The sequence below is a fragment of the Marmota monax genome, unplaced genomic scaffold (genome assembly GCF_021218885.2).
Source record: "Marmota monax isolate L192 unplaced genomic scaffold, Marmota_monax_Labrador192_F-V1.1 WCK01_AAM20220418_F8-fsc00056, whole genome shotgun sequence".
Lineage (NCBI taxonomy): Eukaryota > Metazoa > Chordata > Mammalia > Rodentia > Sciuridae > Marmota > Marmota monax.
The window spans coordinates 12,176,814-12,191,346 of record NW_026695212.1 but is presented as its reverse complement, the minus strand read 5'-3'; the positions used below and the strand labels follow the sequence as shown (position 1 = coordinate 12,191,346).

The 14,533-nt window shown below is 40.1% G+C and overlaps 1 protein-coding gene across 1 annotated transcript; it reads left to right on the top strand.

Annotated features, from left to right (window-relative positions):
• The first annotated feature begins 8,248 nt into the window (after positions 1-8,248).
• On the top strand, positions 8,249-14,175 carry Phlda1 (pleckstrin homology like domain family A member 1). Its single transcript, XM_046430691.1, has 2 exons — positions 8,249-9,483; positions 9,888-14,175. The coding sequence occupies exon 1, from the start codon at positions 8,264-8,266 to the stop codon at positions 9,455-9,457; it is 1,194 nt and encodes a 397-aa protein (XP_046286647.1). The 5' UTR covers positions 8,249-8,263; the 3' UTR covers positions 9,458-9,483; positions 9,888-14,175.
• Positions 14,176-14,533: the final 358 nt, after the last annotated feature.

Below are 14,533 nucleotides of genomic sequence, written 5' to 3'. Positions count from 1 at the left end.
AGTAAATGTGATTTCTAAACATGATAATGCTTAGAATTTTGTTGAAATCACTTTGTAAAATGACTCTGGAGAGAATTTCAGAACTAGTTTTTTTTTTTTTTTTGTTTATTACTGTTTTTAAAGGTCTTGCTTAGGTAACCAGGTGTCTTGATATGCTGATGCTACATCTAAACTTATGCCCCTGTTTTGAAAAGGTTTTTTCATGTTTGTTATGGAAAAATAAGAAAGTAAAAAAAAAAAAGCATTTGTAGCATTTAACTCAGCTTTTAAGTTTGGAAAATCTCATTTCATTCCTTTTTAAAAATACCTGTTTTTATATATTGGAGTATTTTCTTTGACCATTGGGTGGTATCCAGAAACAATCTAGGTTAAAAACTAAATGAAATCTGACTCAATTTCTCGTTTCATGCTTTTATTATTAGCCTATCTTCACCCTAATATTTGCCAGTGTTCCTGGACATTGAGGATTTTTTCTGAGATGTGTATCTATCTTGACATCAGATGGAATTTTAGACTTTGATTATGCCAGTCTTAAAGATTTAAAAGTGGAGGTCGAGTCCATATTATAACAAAATTACTCCCCAGACCTCATGGTTTAGGACAATTGTTTTGGCTGACCAGTTTTATGTAGTTCATTATTGCTCTATTGAGCTTCAACTGGGATAGCTTTTGAAGATTAGAAATTGGAATCATCTGAATATACTTTATGCACAGGTCATTAAAGCTAGCTGGCACCTAAGCAGCCATGTGGTAAGAACTGGTCCTGTGTATGGTCTCAGCTTGGTGTCTGTTCCAAGACCTAGCAGGCCAGAAATGTAGAGAAAGCTAATTGACATAATAAGTAGATTATGATAGCATCTTAAAAATGAGCACCAGCCTTCCTTATGTTCAGCTGTATTGCACAAATTGGTCACTAGGAGGCGTTGGTTCATCAACTAGTGAGCTAGAAAAGCAGTCAACCTCTTGGGGTGGTCTTATAAATTCTCTATTCTTTTGGATGAGTCAGAAGCCCACCCAGATTTAATGGGAAGAGACTACTGCCTGCTGGAGGAAGGATAAGATACTGAAAAATTAAGGATCTTGCAGTGGCCACATACTTTATGATTTTTGGGAAATAAAATATTCTACAGTAGTGTTGACAGAGCAAAAGCTGTAATTCTTTTCCAAATGACCAGAAACAAGGAAGGTTAAATTACATATTGTATGTCTGCTTAAAGAAAAATTTTTCCCCGTATTTTGTCATTTTATCTGAACAATTGAGATTCATTGTTGTGTATCTAATGAGTTCATGATAAGCTTGATTAGTCAAGGAACCTTAAATGGTAAATAAAAGATGATTTCTTTTGACTAGAGCTTTTAAAATGTGAAGTATTTTAAAGATCAGAGTTAATCTACACATCAGTTACTCTCCCTTTGTGTGTGAGTGTTTTATAATAAGAAAAATAACAGTGGTTTAGAGTATTCTTCCAGAACTGATGTGAGAGCTTAATAGTTTTGAGAGAAGCTTCTGTCCTTGGCAAGTTGCTTTATCATCCATAATGTCTGCTGGGGCTCTAAATGTTATATCCAGGTGCTGTGCAAAGCAGCAGGGGCAAAAGGCTATTGGTATTCTTCCTTTAAAGGAAAGCCTGTGATTTATGCTTATAGTGTTACAGGAGGGCTGGTGATTACAGTAGACATGGGCGTGCTTGCTACCTAGAGCAGAGTCTTATAGGAAAATGGAAGTTACAATGACAGACATTTGCCACAAAGGTTGAGTAAAATTTAGAAAAGGATTATTTGATCAAGGATATCTGGGAACCTATAAATATCTACATTCCAGAAGTAAGTAAACAGGCCTAGAAAATCATGGATAAAGCCCCCAAGGATGAGTTAGGACTAGAGATCTAGTTTTCATCCACAATTTCTCTCACATTATTTTCTCAGAGCCATGGCTACACAAATGAGGTTATTACAGGTTTTGAAGTTTTTGATCTATTAGAGATATTGTCACTCAGTAGTCATTTACTTAATTAGGGATTGTGACTTTTTTAAACTTTTTATTTTTTTCCCCCTCCTGGAATGTTCAGTGGCAGTGTAGAAACTTGCTGCAGAAAGATTTCTTTATTTGTATTTTTGGTTAAAAATAATATTTTTTACCTTTCTGGACCTGCTACCCCACAGATATATATATATATATTTTTAAATCCCTTCCTTTGGATCTTTGTTATCCTGTCATCTGTTGTGCACCTCCACCTTCTGATTCTTGGTCAGCAAATTGTTACTAAAAAGTAACTTGATCATTTATATCACCCAAGTAAGCTGATAAGCTATCTCTTTTCCTTCATCCTTAGGCTTTTGGGAGGAATTGTCTGTAAGCACAGCTTTATGTCCTTTATTGCCCCAAAAGACATTTGCCCATTTACTTTGTTGTTTCTTCAAGCTACGTTCTGTGTTCTAATGAAAAGAAGATGACAAAAGAGGGAGTCATCCTTGGAATCAAGTCCCTTCAATGGGAAGATTTGCCTAAGTGACCATCTATCAGATACTAAAATTGCAAAGTAGAAGCAGACCTAGGAAAGGAAATTAGGTGTTCATAATCTCTTAGATGAAGGGCAGAGTGATGGATATTATTTGGCCAAGGCAATGTTCAAACTAAAATGTTTACTAATGCTTCCAGTGTTATTGAAGAATGTCTGATGCCTCTGCTTGCCAAGCCTGAAAGACCTAGATGTGACAGTTTTGAACTCAAGTGGTTGGAGTTTTGTGAGATCATAGTATTTTTAATTTTTGTGTCTCACTGAGTTACTGCCTCTCTAACATACCATGTTTTGAATTTAATGCATAAAGAGCCAAAACCCTGCTCCATTTGCTCCCGTATTTTCGTGTTACTTCAAAATAAACACTGCCATAAGTGTCTTCTACATCACCAGACTCCTCAGCTGTTAACTGTCCTGAATAAAATGTCTTAAGCCTATCTGCCCTGTTTTGAGTAATATATTTTCATTCAGAAAACATTTAGACACCTCATTTTAAGTGCTGTCAATGTACAGTGGTGAAAACACTCAGCTGAGGTCTTAGCCAGTGAATTAAGATACATATTAAAATCTGATTACCAATTGGAATTTGAAATGAAGTACAATTTTGGAAGAATCTCAAGAAGTCTGAAGGATTTGGGAAAGTAAAGCAGTAAACAAGTAGATGTATGACTGGTGCTCACTTAAAATTGAGTGGAAGGATTAAAAACTAAGGGGCAAGTGGGATTCATTCTGTGAGGGCTTTCCATGCAAGGGTAAGGAATTAGGATGTTCCACAATGGGAAGTAATTGTAACTTAACAGTATCTAAGTTGGGGGGGGGCAATGTATATAATCCTATGAACCAAGTTTTGGGGCCTTTTGAGACTGTAAATCAGAATTGGGCTATTGGCAACACAGAAATGTAGAGAAAGCTAATTGACATAATAAGTAGATTATGATAGCATCTTAAAAATGAGCACCAGCCTTCCTTATGTTCAGATGTATTGCACAAATTGGTCACTAGGAGGCGTTGGTTCATCAACTAGTGAGCTAGAAAAGCAGTCAACCAAATATATCTAAGAAGTCTAGATAATGTTAAAGGTTACCTTCCACCCAAGGCATTTTGGGAATTAATCTATATTTTGGAATGGTATTTTGGAAGATGAAGAAAATGGCTAGTTCATTATAAATAAGTCTAAGTTGTATTCAGAATGTGAGACTGGTTATGCTTTGGTACATCAGTTAGGATGACCTGATTTTATAGAATATTGGCTTTTAGGCTTTTTATGAGACAGGGTCCTCTAAGTTGCTTAGGGTCTTGAAAAGTTGCTGAGGCTGGCTTTGAATTTGGACTCCTCCTGCTTCAGCCTCTGGAACTCCTGGGATTACAGGCTTGTTCCACCATGCCTGGCTGCTTTTAACTATTTCAATCTTTGTTCTATCCAAATCTAACTTTGCAAGTTCTATATCTAACCATGTTGGTAATGGACTTCTAAGCAAATATTTGGTTAGTTGTACTAATTTAGTTTCTCTTCCTTTCAATTACTCTTACTGGACAACAGTAGATACTTCTTAGTATTTTTCACAGTTTTGTGGGGTATATTTAGATAGCATCTAGGGAATATAGTAGCATTTAAGATGATGGGCTTAGTATGTGTTGTAGTTGGCCATTTAAAAATATACCAAATATATATTGGTATGGCAAGTTCGGAAGTTTTTTGTTGTTTTTTGTTTTGGGGTAACATTTAAAGTAGGATGCCTTGTAAGACTTATCAAAAGCATAAAGTGATCTTATGCTAGGCTTCTAAACAATTTTTCCTTGTGATGAGCACCCGTGTGCCAAAAATTGTTCCAAGTGATTGGAACACATCAGAAACTGACCCTTACCTTGTAGAGTGTATATTCAAAAAAAGGAAACAAATATGCAATGATCATCATTCAGTAATATGTTAGAAGGTAATACTATATGGGAATCAGGTGGTTGGAATTTTAAGTGATTAGGATAGGCCACATTGAGGAGCTGACATTTGAGTAAAGTCTTGTGCTTGGGATGACTCCTGTGTTTAAAGTACATTGTAAGACAATGATAAACTCAAGGAAAAAAATTAGTAGGCCATTATAGTAATCTATGGAGAAGATGAAATCAGATCCAGATATAGTTTTGAAGTACAACCAATGGAATTTGCTGTGTAAATGTAGATTGAGAGAAATGATTACTGGAAGGTGGACATGCTTCTAACACATTTGCAGTCCTGAGGTAAGAGTATAAAGCAGGTATCATGTATTTAATATTTAAGCATTTTGTTAAATAAAAATATGTCCAATTTTGACAAACATACCTTTGTAAAAACCTGGAAAGCCAGGTTTGAATTTTCACCAGAATGTAACTTATAAGCAGATCTGATTCTCAGCCCATGTCCCATTTTTCATTTGTTCCCCCCCTAAGCTGTGAATGGTTTCAAAAAGCCTCCTGCATGTTTGGGGGGACACTGTTGCCTGTGTAATAGAACTGTCCATGTACACAGTGGTAACTGCATTTCCTGGAACAGTTTGGAGGTCATTTGGAGTCTCAAGTGCCTGGAGTGTAGAATATGTATTCGAGATGGACATGCCATTTTGACTACTCTGAAGTACATAATACTTAAAAAGCCTAGGGCTCCTCTTGGCCTGGGGTAAGGGCAAACCTGGTCCAAGGTTTTTGACTTGATCAGCTGTACAGATTGATCACCATCACCTGAGAAGGGGGCTGTAGATAAAACATGTTGGAAGACCATATGTTGAGCTCTACAGTAAGTACCCAGTTAATATTAAAGAGAAATACAAGAAAAACAACTCAAACTTGGAGTAGTGCTAGCCTGAAATCTATCCAAACTGAAGGCAGTTTTTCACATATAGCCATTCTAATCAGCTAAAGCTGTTTTAATACCGTAAACTTAGTGATCCTGGTTCTCCAGACTTTTTTGAACCAGTTTCATCTAGGAATCTTTTCAGGGGGTGAGGTCCTGGAGATGGAACCCAGGGGTGCTTTACTGAGCTTCATTCCAAGCCCTAGGACTTTTACGTTTTGAGACAGTCTTGCTATGTTGCTGAGGCTGGCCTTGAACTTGAGATCCTCCTGCCTCAGCCTTTATACCCAGCCAGGAATCTGTTTCAATTGTGTGTAAATCTGTTGATTCCTCTTCCTTCTAGGTAGAATGTTTTGAGTTTTATGTTTTTCTTTTTGGTAAAAAGCTTTATAAATTAAGCTTCCCTCATACTTTAGTGAATGGCTCAGTGAATGTTCTTCCTAAGTGTTCCCTTACCTGGCATATTAATTTTTTTTGTTAAACTTTAGTAGTCTGTTTTATTCTTTGACAATAGCAACTGGATGTTGCTTATACAATTTGGGATGTAAATTTGGGACTTTGGGGCATGTGATGAGTCTGATTTAGATAAAGGGAATGAGTATAAATAAGAGAACCAGGACTAGGATCTGGGGTATTTCAATATTCAAAGACTTGGGAGAAGAGGAACAACTTAGGAGATAGTGACCAGACAGGAGGAACAAAGTTGAGAATGATGCCATTGAAGTAGAGAACTTTATCCATGGGGTAAAAATGAACACTGTCCTATGGGCAACTGATGTAAACCAGCAAGACCCTGTCTCAAAGGGTGGGCCTTGGCCTTGCTGGGAATTTAGCTCAGTAGTAAAGCACTCCTAGGCTCAATCCCCAGTACTAAACAAAGAAGGAAAGAAGTGAGTTGGTGGTGATGAAATAAGAGCAAAGTTGTCATCAGTATACAAGGTTCTTATACAAAGTTTTCCAATTATGCATGTGGTTAGAGCACGTTATAGACTCATTTGACCTAATAAAATTAGGTCTATAATATTAACTGGGTACTTGTAATTGTGAAATAGCCAATGGAAAATTCTGAGTTTTAAAAGTTTCTTGTTATAACAAGTAGGGCTTTTTAATTCAAATATTAGTCAAGCCCTAATATAGGAGAATAGAATGTATTTGTTACATTTTCATAAGTTGCAGAAGGTTAACACCAAACACTGGAGTTTTCTCCTAAAAAAAAAAAAATGGCCTGGGTTTCAGATTACATCTCATTTTTTACTCAGTCAACTTTATGTTTTTCCTTATGAAATGTCTTTGTCAATGACACCTGCCCTCAGAGATTGTAGATTTAAAGGACATATCTTTTCTAAATGAGCTAAAGAATGTCATTCTGTTAAAAGGATAAACAGCTGGTCATGTAGAAATTCTCTGGAATGCTCAGTTGTCCCACAAAGAATGAAACAAATTGAGATGTTAGATATAGTGTTTGTCATTGATACATAGAATTGTAAATCTTTAACATGATATTATTAGAAATCTTTACAAAATTTCAGTAATTGCCCTTCTCCTTTAAAGGCTTCTAAATCAATTATGTGAAAGCCCTGAGATCTGGTCAAGTGCAATTTAATGGGTGCAGAACCATGTTCCAATACAAGTGTTATTTTAAGATTAAGATTCAGGACTTTCCTTCACTTAAAACATCCTTTGTTTTGATTGTCTCTCAATTTGTTCGAATTTCTTAACACATAAAGAATTATGATTTGCTCAGCTTTGCAAGCTTCTTTATTCTTGAATTCTTTGTTATAGCCATGTGACTAGAAGCGGAGCTAAACTACCCCTTCTACTTTGGCCACAGAAGTAGCCATTTCTCTTACCCTAGCTAACTTGGACCTGTTAGCCCCCGCTCCCGCCTTCATTTTTCTTTTTTGCGAAATTATCTTCCTCAGGGTCGGTGCATACTTGGCGCTCCCTGTTTATTTGGTGAGTTTCCCTAACAGAAGCTAGATCTCGGTTTATACACTTCTCAAGAAGCAGTAGACGCTGAGGGAGCTGGGGTCTGGTAGGACATTACCTTCTCTGTTCACAGAGATTCCCGATAGATCTGACCCATTAGGCCTTTGTACAAAGGGACAGGAAGGGCCAGTTGGCGTTTGGAAGATCAAGCTGTACCTCAGAAGTGTGGGATCTCGGAGCATTTTCTCCTGTTTGTAGTTGGTTGAGTAACTATTCTGAGATGTTGCAGGCTGAATGGTCAAGGAACGGAGAAAGCTTGTGTTCTGAATAGGGGAAATTAGCTACTACCTGTCGTCTGGGGTCGAAGAGAGGAGGGGAAAATGCTGCCTTTGCAAATGCATCCACCTTTTCCTGCCCTTACTAAAATAAAAAGGCGGTAGCCCTATTGCTTTAACACATTTATTCCAAGAGCTATTTAATGACTGAACAAAAAAGTACGATGTCCTATTGGGCCTTTGTACACTACATACGGGTCTGGGGCAGACGCTTCGGAAATACTTCGCAGTGTGTTAAGGTCAGTTTTGTTTTCAGTCTCCCTGCTCCTCACCAAGAAACTGGTTCTGCGGGATCTCAGAGGCGCTAAACCCTAGGGCTGGTTCCCCAGGGTAGAGGGCTTTGTATTCCCGGCACTGCTTGGTAGCTGTTACCCGCCTTCGCCGCCACATCCTCACTTTCTGAGGCTGTTAGCAGAGGGACCCGTGGGCCAGGGAAAGGCGGGACAGAGGGGTTGGCCTTTCAGCGCAATTTGGGCGTTGGCATCAGTCGCTAGGCAGCTGGGGCGCCTAGGGCGGAGTAGAGGAGTTTCCGGGGCTCGGGCTCGGGCTCGTGCTGCCTTCCAGGCGAGGAAGCACTGAAGCAAGTTGGTGTCGAGAGGCGGAGCAAGGGAAGCAGGGGGCGTGTTCGCGGCCGGCTTTGGGAAGGCCCCAAGTTAATGAGGCGTGCGCCGGCAGCCGAGCGCTTCTCGGAGTTGGGCTTTCCCCCGCGGTGCGGGCGCCAGGAGCCGCCTTTTCCGCTGGGTGTCACTCGGGGGTGGGGAGGATGGCCCATTCAAAAGCGCCGCGAGGGGGCCCGGCCAGTGCCCTTCAGTGAGCGCTCGCAAGAGGACGGCAAAAGCCAGGCAGCTCGCAGCTCCAGGACCTTGTGGCGTATCAGGACGCGGTTGCCCTTTTGCCGGGACTCAGAACCGCCACCACCGCTCTGCCTCCTACGTGTTAGCCTCCTCTGCGCACTCCGGGCAGGCGGCCGTGGGAGCCGTTGGGGCGAGGACGGCGCGCGGCTGCTACTGCTGCCCCCAGCCCGGGCGGCAGGAAGAGGAGAGGCCGAGCCAAGCGGTGGCCCCCCTTATGCCGGGAGGATGCTGGAGAGCAGCGGTTGCAAGGCACTGAAGGAGGGCGTACTGGAGAAGCGCAGCGACGGGTTGCTGCAGCTCTGGAAGAAAAAGTGCTGCATCCTCACTGAGGAGGGGCTGCTACTTATCCCGCCCAAGCAGCTGCAACACCAACAGCAACAGCAGCAGCAACAACCCGGGCAGGGGACGGCTGAGCCGTCGCAACCCAGTGGCCCCGCTGTCGCCAGCCTTGAGCCCCCGGTCAAGCTCAAGGAATTGCACTTTTCCAACATGAAGACCGTAGACTGCGTGGAGCGCAAGGGCAAGTATATGTATTTCACTGTGGTGATGGCAGAGGGCAAGGAAATTGACTTTCGGTGCCCGCAGGACCAAGGTTGGAACGCCGAGATCACTCTGCAGATGGTGCAGTACAAGAATCGTCAGGCCATCCTGGCGGTCAAGTCCACGCGGCAGAAGCAGCAGCACCTGGTCCAGCAGCAACCTCCGCAGCCACAGATTCAGCCCCAGCCTCAATCCCAGCCCCAGCTCCAGCCCCAGCCCCAGCCCCAGCCCCAACCCCAACCTCAACCCCTACCCCTACCCCAACCCCAACTCCAACTCCAGTCTCAGCCCCAACCCAAGCCTCAGCAGCTTCATCCATACTCGCATCCTCATCAGCACCCGCACCCGCACCCTCATCCTCACCAACTACAACATCCGCACCAACAAACGCACTCGCAACAGCACTCGCAGCCACTCGGCCACCGGCTTCTCCGCAGCACCTCCAACTCTGCCTGAAGGGGGCAGTACTTGGGCCAGACAAGGTAAGGTCTTCGCAACTTGGGCCACAGAGGAGTGGGATCTCGGGGGTGTTGAGAGGAACTTGTTCACAGGTTTGGCTGTTAGGTGGGAAAATGAGAAATCATTCCAAGTTTTGGGGGAGATGGAAAGAAGACATTAAGCTGGATCCAGGAATGGCCTGGCAGAGAGGGGAGGATTGGGGGGGTGGGGGTTGTTCAGGCCAGGCAGGGAGGCAGGCAGACCGCCTCCATGCCCAACCTGACTCCTCCTTGGGTGGTGTGCGCTCCAGTGTCAAGTGTGTGTCTGGCACTCTGGGAGCGATCTGATTATCTTTCTGAGTATGCTTTGTCCCCTGGACTTACCTGAAGAAAACTGGGTCTTGAAGAATTCTGAGCAACATACTTCATTCGGTGTCATTTCTTTCCAGGTTTTGAGGACTTGAGGAAGTGGGACAAGCAGATTTCTATTGTCTTCACTTGGATCAAAAACAAAACAGTCTCCCCGCCCTGCACCAGACCAAGTAGTTTGGACATCACCTGATAACTTGCAGTTCCTCTTAGTTTTCTGCATATTCTTCATCACAACGCAGGGATCGATTTTGAGTCAAGAAGACTTTATTTATGAACCTTTGAAAGGATCTTCTAATTTAGTGGACCGTCTAGAAGCTATGATGTACTGTAATTTTATTTTAATGTATTTTGGTTTATGGTTATTTATTAGTTTTTTTAAATACTTGCTCTAAGACATTTCTGAATGTAGGTCATTTTCCCAAAAACCTATTCCCTAGTAAGTTCTAATCTTAGAAAAGATAAAAAGGATGGTGGAGAGGAAAACATTAAGAATACAGTCAATATTCCCAGGGCATTTTCAGGAGGTCTGACACTTTCATTGTTGAAATTAAACTCTGATATTACTTTTTTTTTTTTGAGGTTTCTTCCTTAGACATATAGTATATGTAGAACAGAATTTTTTAAAAAGCTAAGAGCTCAGAATTGTGTAATTATGAAAATCTAATGATCAAGATAATGCTTTCGGAAATCAGTAGTAATGACATCTGATTTCAAAATATCTAGAACATAACCTAATTGATGGCAGAATGGTCATGTCTTAAATATGTGGTAGGGCTGGGTCCGCTGTAGGAGTTTATATAATCTGTGTGTGAAGGTTTAATAAGGGTTCTTTTTGAGGGTTGGAGGGTGTACTCAGTGGTAGAGTTCCAGGCTCTGAGTTCAATCTCCAGTACCAAAAAAGCAAAACAAAAACAGTCCTTTTAATTGTGCTTTCTGAATATGAATGCATTAGATGTTTCAGTTAGAAAATGTAGTGTGGTTGGGCGGGTTGTGGGGGGGATCATTCAACTTGTTTAAAAGTATTTGTGCTCCTGTCCATACTGAAGTACCCTTCACCAAGAGCTTTGCACACTTGAATTGAACCACATTTTCTTATCCTTTCAGTTTGTTCTACAAGCACACTAAGAATCTCATAGTTTAAAATATAGTTTGTAAATATATCAAAGGACTAGAAGTCATATTTTTTTATTTTCATACAGAAAATAATGTTGATTTGAAGAACCAACTGTTTTTATTGTTCTGTGAGAAATTAGAGAAGTTATATGTTTTCCTAGGTTAGCTAAACTCAGAATTGAAAAAGGAAGGACTGGATAAACAATGGATTTCAGTAAGAAAACAACCCCAGTCTTGTTTTAGCAGCCATTTGTTTAGGAGTCTGAGGGGGGTGGGGGAGAGAGGATGTGCTTTTAAAGGTAGAACAAACCTCCTTCTGTGTTAAATCAAAAGGATGGTCAGAATCCACCAGGGCAGATGCTACTTAGAAAGAGCCATAGAGGGTACCAAATCCTCTTGGGGCTAAAAATCACTTCCTATCTGCATGGCTTTCAAAATGGGTCTCTGTTTTCCAGTGTCTTTTTCACAGTGTCTTGGTCAGTATTTTTCCAGCATTTAAATTGGAATGGTCATTGTAGACCACTGCTAAACTATACAGTCAAGAAATGAAAATAGAATTGTATGCTGGAGATGTCTTTATTCTCCTTCTATTTAGAAAGGAATTTCAATGAATTTTAAATGATGCAACTTTGAGATAATAACTCTTACCCAAGAAGTTACAGGGGAAAATTAAAACTTATACAAATAGCACAAAACAAAACATAAGTGAACTCCCACTTCTAGGGGCTGTTTAGGTTGAAGTTGTAAAAATGTACTGTCAAGATTTAAAGACATTATAGGTATATGGGACAGCTCAGAGAGACAAGGTCAAAAGAGTTCTTAAATTCAGTTTGATCTGACTTAGGAAATGCCTAATAATACTGTAGTTTTAATACATGTAGATCATAATAACCCCAATTAATCCACAGCTCTGTTTCAAATGGAAGATTTTTCTTCTAAATAATTGTGTTATAAACATTTGTACCAAATACTTTGAAAATTAAGATTGATGTAGGTTTTTTTAAAAGGCATTTGTATGTTGTTAGCTTATGTACAGAGCTAGATAATCTCATTGTTGAAAAAAATATGCTCCAGTTTTCTCTTGGCTGCTCCAGTTTTCCCCCTACAATGGCCATGGCTCTTAGTGGTACTGCCAGAATCATGGTTTCTTGTTCTTCCATAGCCCTTGTCCCTTGGTCTACTGTGAGATTTATATTAACTTGACCATCACTATGGCAGTCTAGTTAGAATCAATCCCTCTTAGCATTTAACTGTGAAATTTCAGAAACTAGCAGAAGTAGGATGGTTTTTATTGTTTTAACACTTTGAAACTCTTCTGGCTTAATAATTTTTCCAGAGCAAAATAACATGCATGTTCAACAAAACTAAACAAAAATATAAATATACATCATTTGATATCTCAGTGGCTCTGTCCTACCTGGAAGGAAATGATACAAACCACCTATGGTACTGTGAAGCCTGACAAGTCAGCTTCATGGAAAAAGATTCAAAAAAATACTTTCAACTAACCCAAGAAAAAGAACAAAAGGGCAGGTCTAATAGAACCACCCTCTCAAACACAAACAAACATCAAATGTGAAAAGTTAAAAAAGTAGTGTCCCATCTGGAAATTGAACTTTTGTCCTTGAACTCTTATTGGCACCCAGCCTACAATGCAGCTAGTTACCATTTGTAGGGACAAATGATTGAAAAAAGAAAAAAAATATGTAACTCCTCAGCACCCAGGAGGTGGTTTCTCTTGCCTCACTGAGTGCTTCCTTCACTAGCTCTCAAGTTCCCTGAGAACAACAAATTCAGGGACAGGCTAAGCATCATGAAGCTCCTTCATTCTTTCTTAGCAGAAATCCACTTAGATCTGCCTGTGCCCTACAGGGAGTGTTGAGGTCAGTGAATAAACATCTATAAAAGAGCCTTTTCAAAATGAACATTTTTCCTCATTGAGCAAGCTGAGATTCTCTAATCATGTATGAGTCAAGCCAACTTGTATCATTTCACTTCTAATGATGGCAAGAAAAAAAAAAAGAAAAAGAAAAACCGAAACTCTATGTATTGCTTAAAGGAGCTCTCCTTATGTGTAAATACTCTTATGAAGTCTGGCTTAAGTTGAAAAATCCATTTTATTTTTTGCTCTCATACATGAAGTGCTCTGTGTTTCTCTAAAAATGCCCTAACACTAAACAACTTTTCTGCCTGTTCAAATACATCATTTGTTTTCTGCCTCCTCCCCAGAAAGTCATGTGGTATCATTTAGCTGCAGGTGTTAACCGTATGATAGTAGCAGGCTTAGAAGGGTCTAAGACTTGAGCAAGCACGCAGCAATTCCAGGAACATAGAACTTTGTGGGATGAGGAGAGGTCTGCAAGCAGTTGCTTTGTGCGTGTATGTGTGTGTGTGAGAATGTGTGTGTGTGTGAGAGAGAGAAAACCTAATTCATTTTTGCTTTATCAATACATACCATCAGCAGACTAAATTTAAAACTTGGAAATTATGTATCATGATATTGCAGCTATCAGTGTGATTCCTTCTAGAGAAATACACCTGTTAACCTAAAGCAACCTAAAATGTTTTAATTGTGAAAATATGTTGAATAGGTTTTAGGAACTCTTTTCTAAAAATTCTTGACACAGTTTTGAAGGGTGATGTTTTGGATCTGCAATGTTAAATATCCAATCCAGTTATGGGGGATTGGGTGACAAAGTGATCTGTGACTTTGTTGTTAGGATATTTGCCAAATGGAGTAGGATCCATCGGAGTTTTCTTAGGGCATACTTGAGGCTGGGGCTGTTGCTCAGCAGTAAAACACTTGTCTAGCAAGGCAGTGGGTTCCATCCCAAGCACCACAAAGACAATAAAAAAAGAAAAAACCAGGTAGGGTGGTGCATTCTTGTACAATGAAGGAAACAGAAGGACTCCTAGTCATTAGAAGTATTTGCATACAACTCCCCAGTGCTCTGAAGCTGGCTTGCTGGTGATTGGACAATGGAGAAGCATGTTTTCCAAGAAAGATAAAAGTCTTTGTTACATTCCACCATCAGCTGTCAGTTTTCTACTCCAAGTTTCAGAACACATGAACAATAGCTTCTGGAAAGCAAGTACTACCATGTACCAAATGTTTTACAAACTGTCACACTGCAAACTTAATAGTGTGGTTGGAATTTGTGTAAATGTGTCTCAAGTGATTTTGAAGAGATGTGATTTATTTTTCATATTATCAAAATGCATTCCATTTCAAATAAAGCATCTATTCAGTCAGCTGGCCTGTGGACCTTTTAAAGGCCTGGTTCCCTGGGAACTAAACTTGTTCCTATTGGACAAAGGTTCTAGAGGGCTTGACTGTCATAAAGGTCATGGTCATTCTGGGAAGAAAAAGACCTTTTGAAGTTAGAAATTATTTTTTTAACTAATTGGGATTTTTTTTGAATATAAAAGTTCACCTATCTTTTGTTGAAATTAATTTTTGACTGTTAATGAATTTGAGTTGAATTTCCCATACTTCCCAGAGGATGAGACAAGATCCGTAATGAATCAACTTGAACACAATTTTCTCTTGAACCTTACATCTTTGGGGAGTTAAGTCTTTGACAATAGGAGAATCATCCTTCAAACTGGC

Excerpts from the sequence above, each read along its gene's own strand:
- Phlda1 (XM_046430691.1), top strand. The coding sequence starts at position 8,264 with ATGAGGCGTGCGCCGGCAGCCGAGCGCTTCTCGGAGTTGGGCTTTCCC.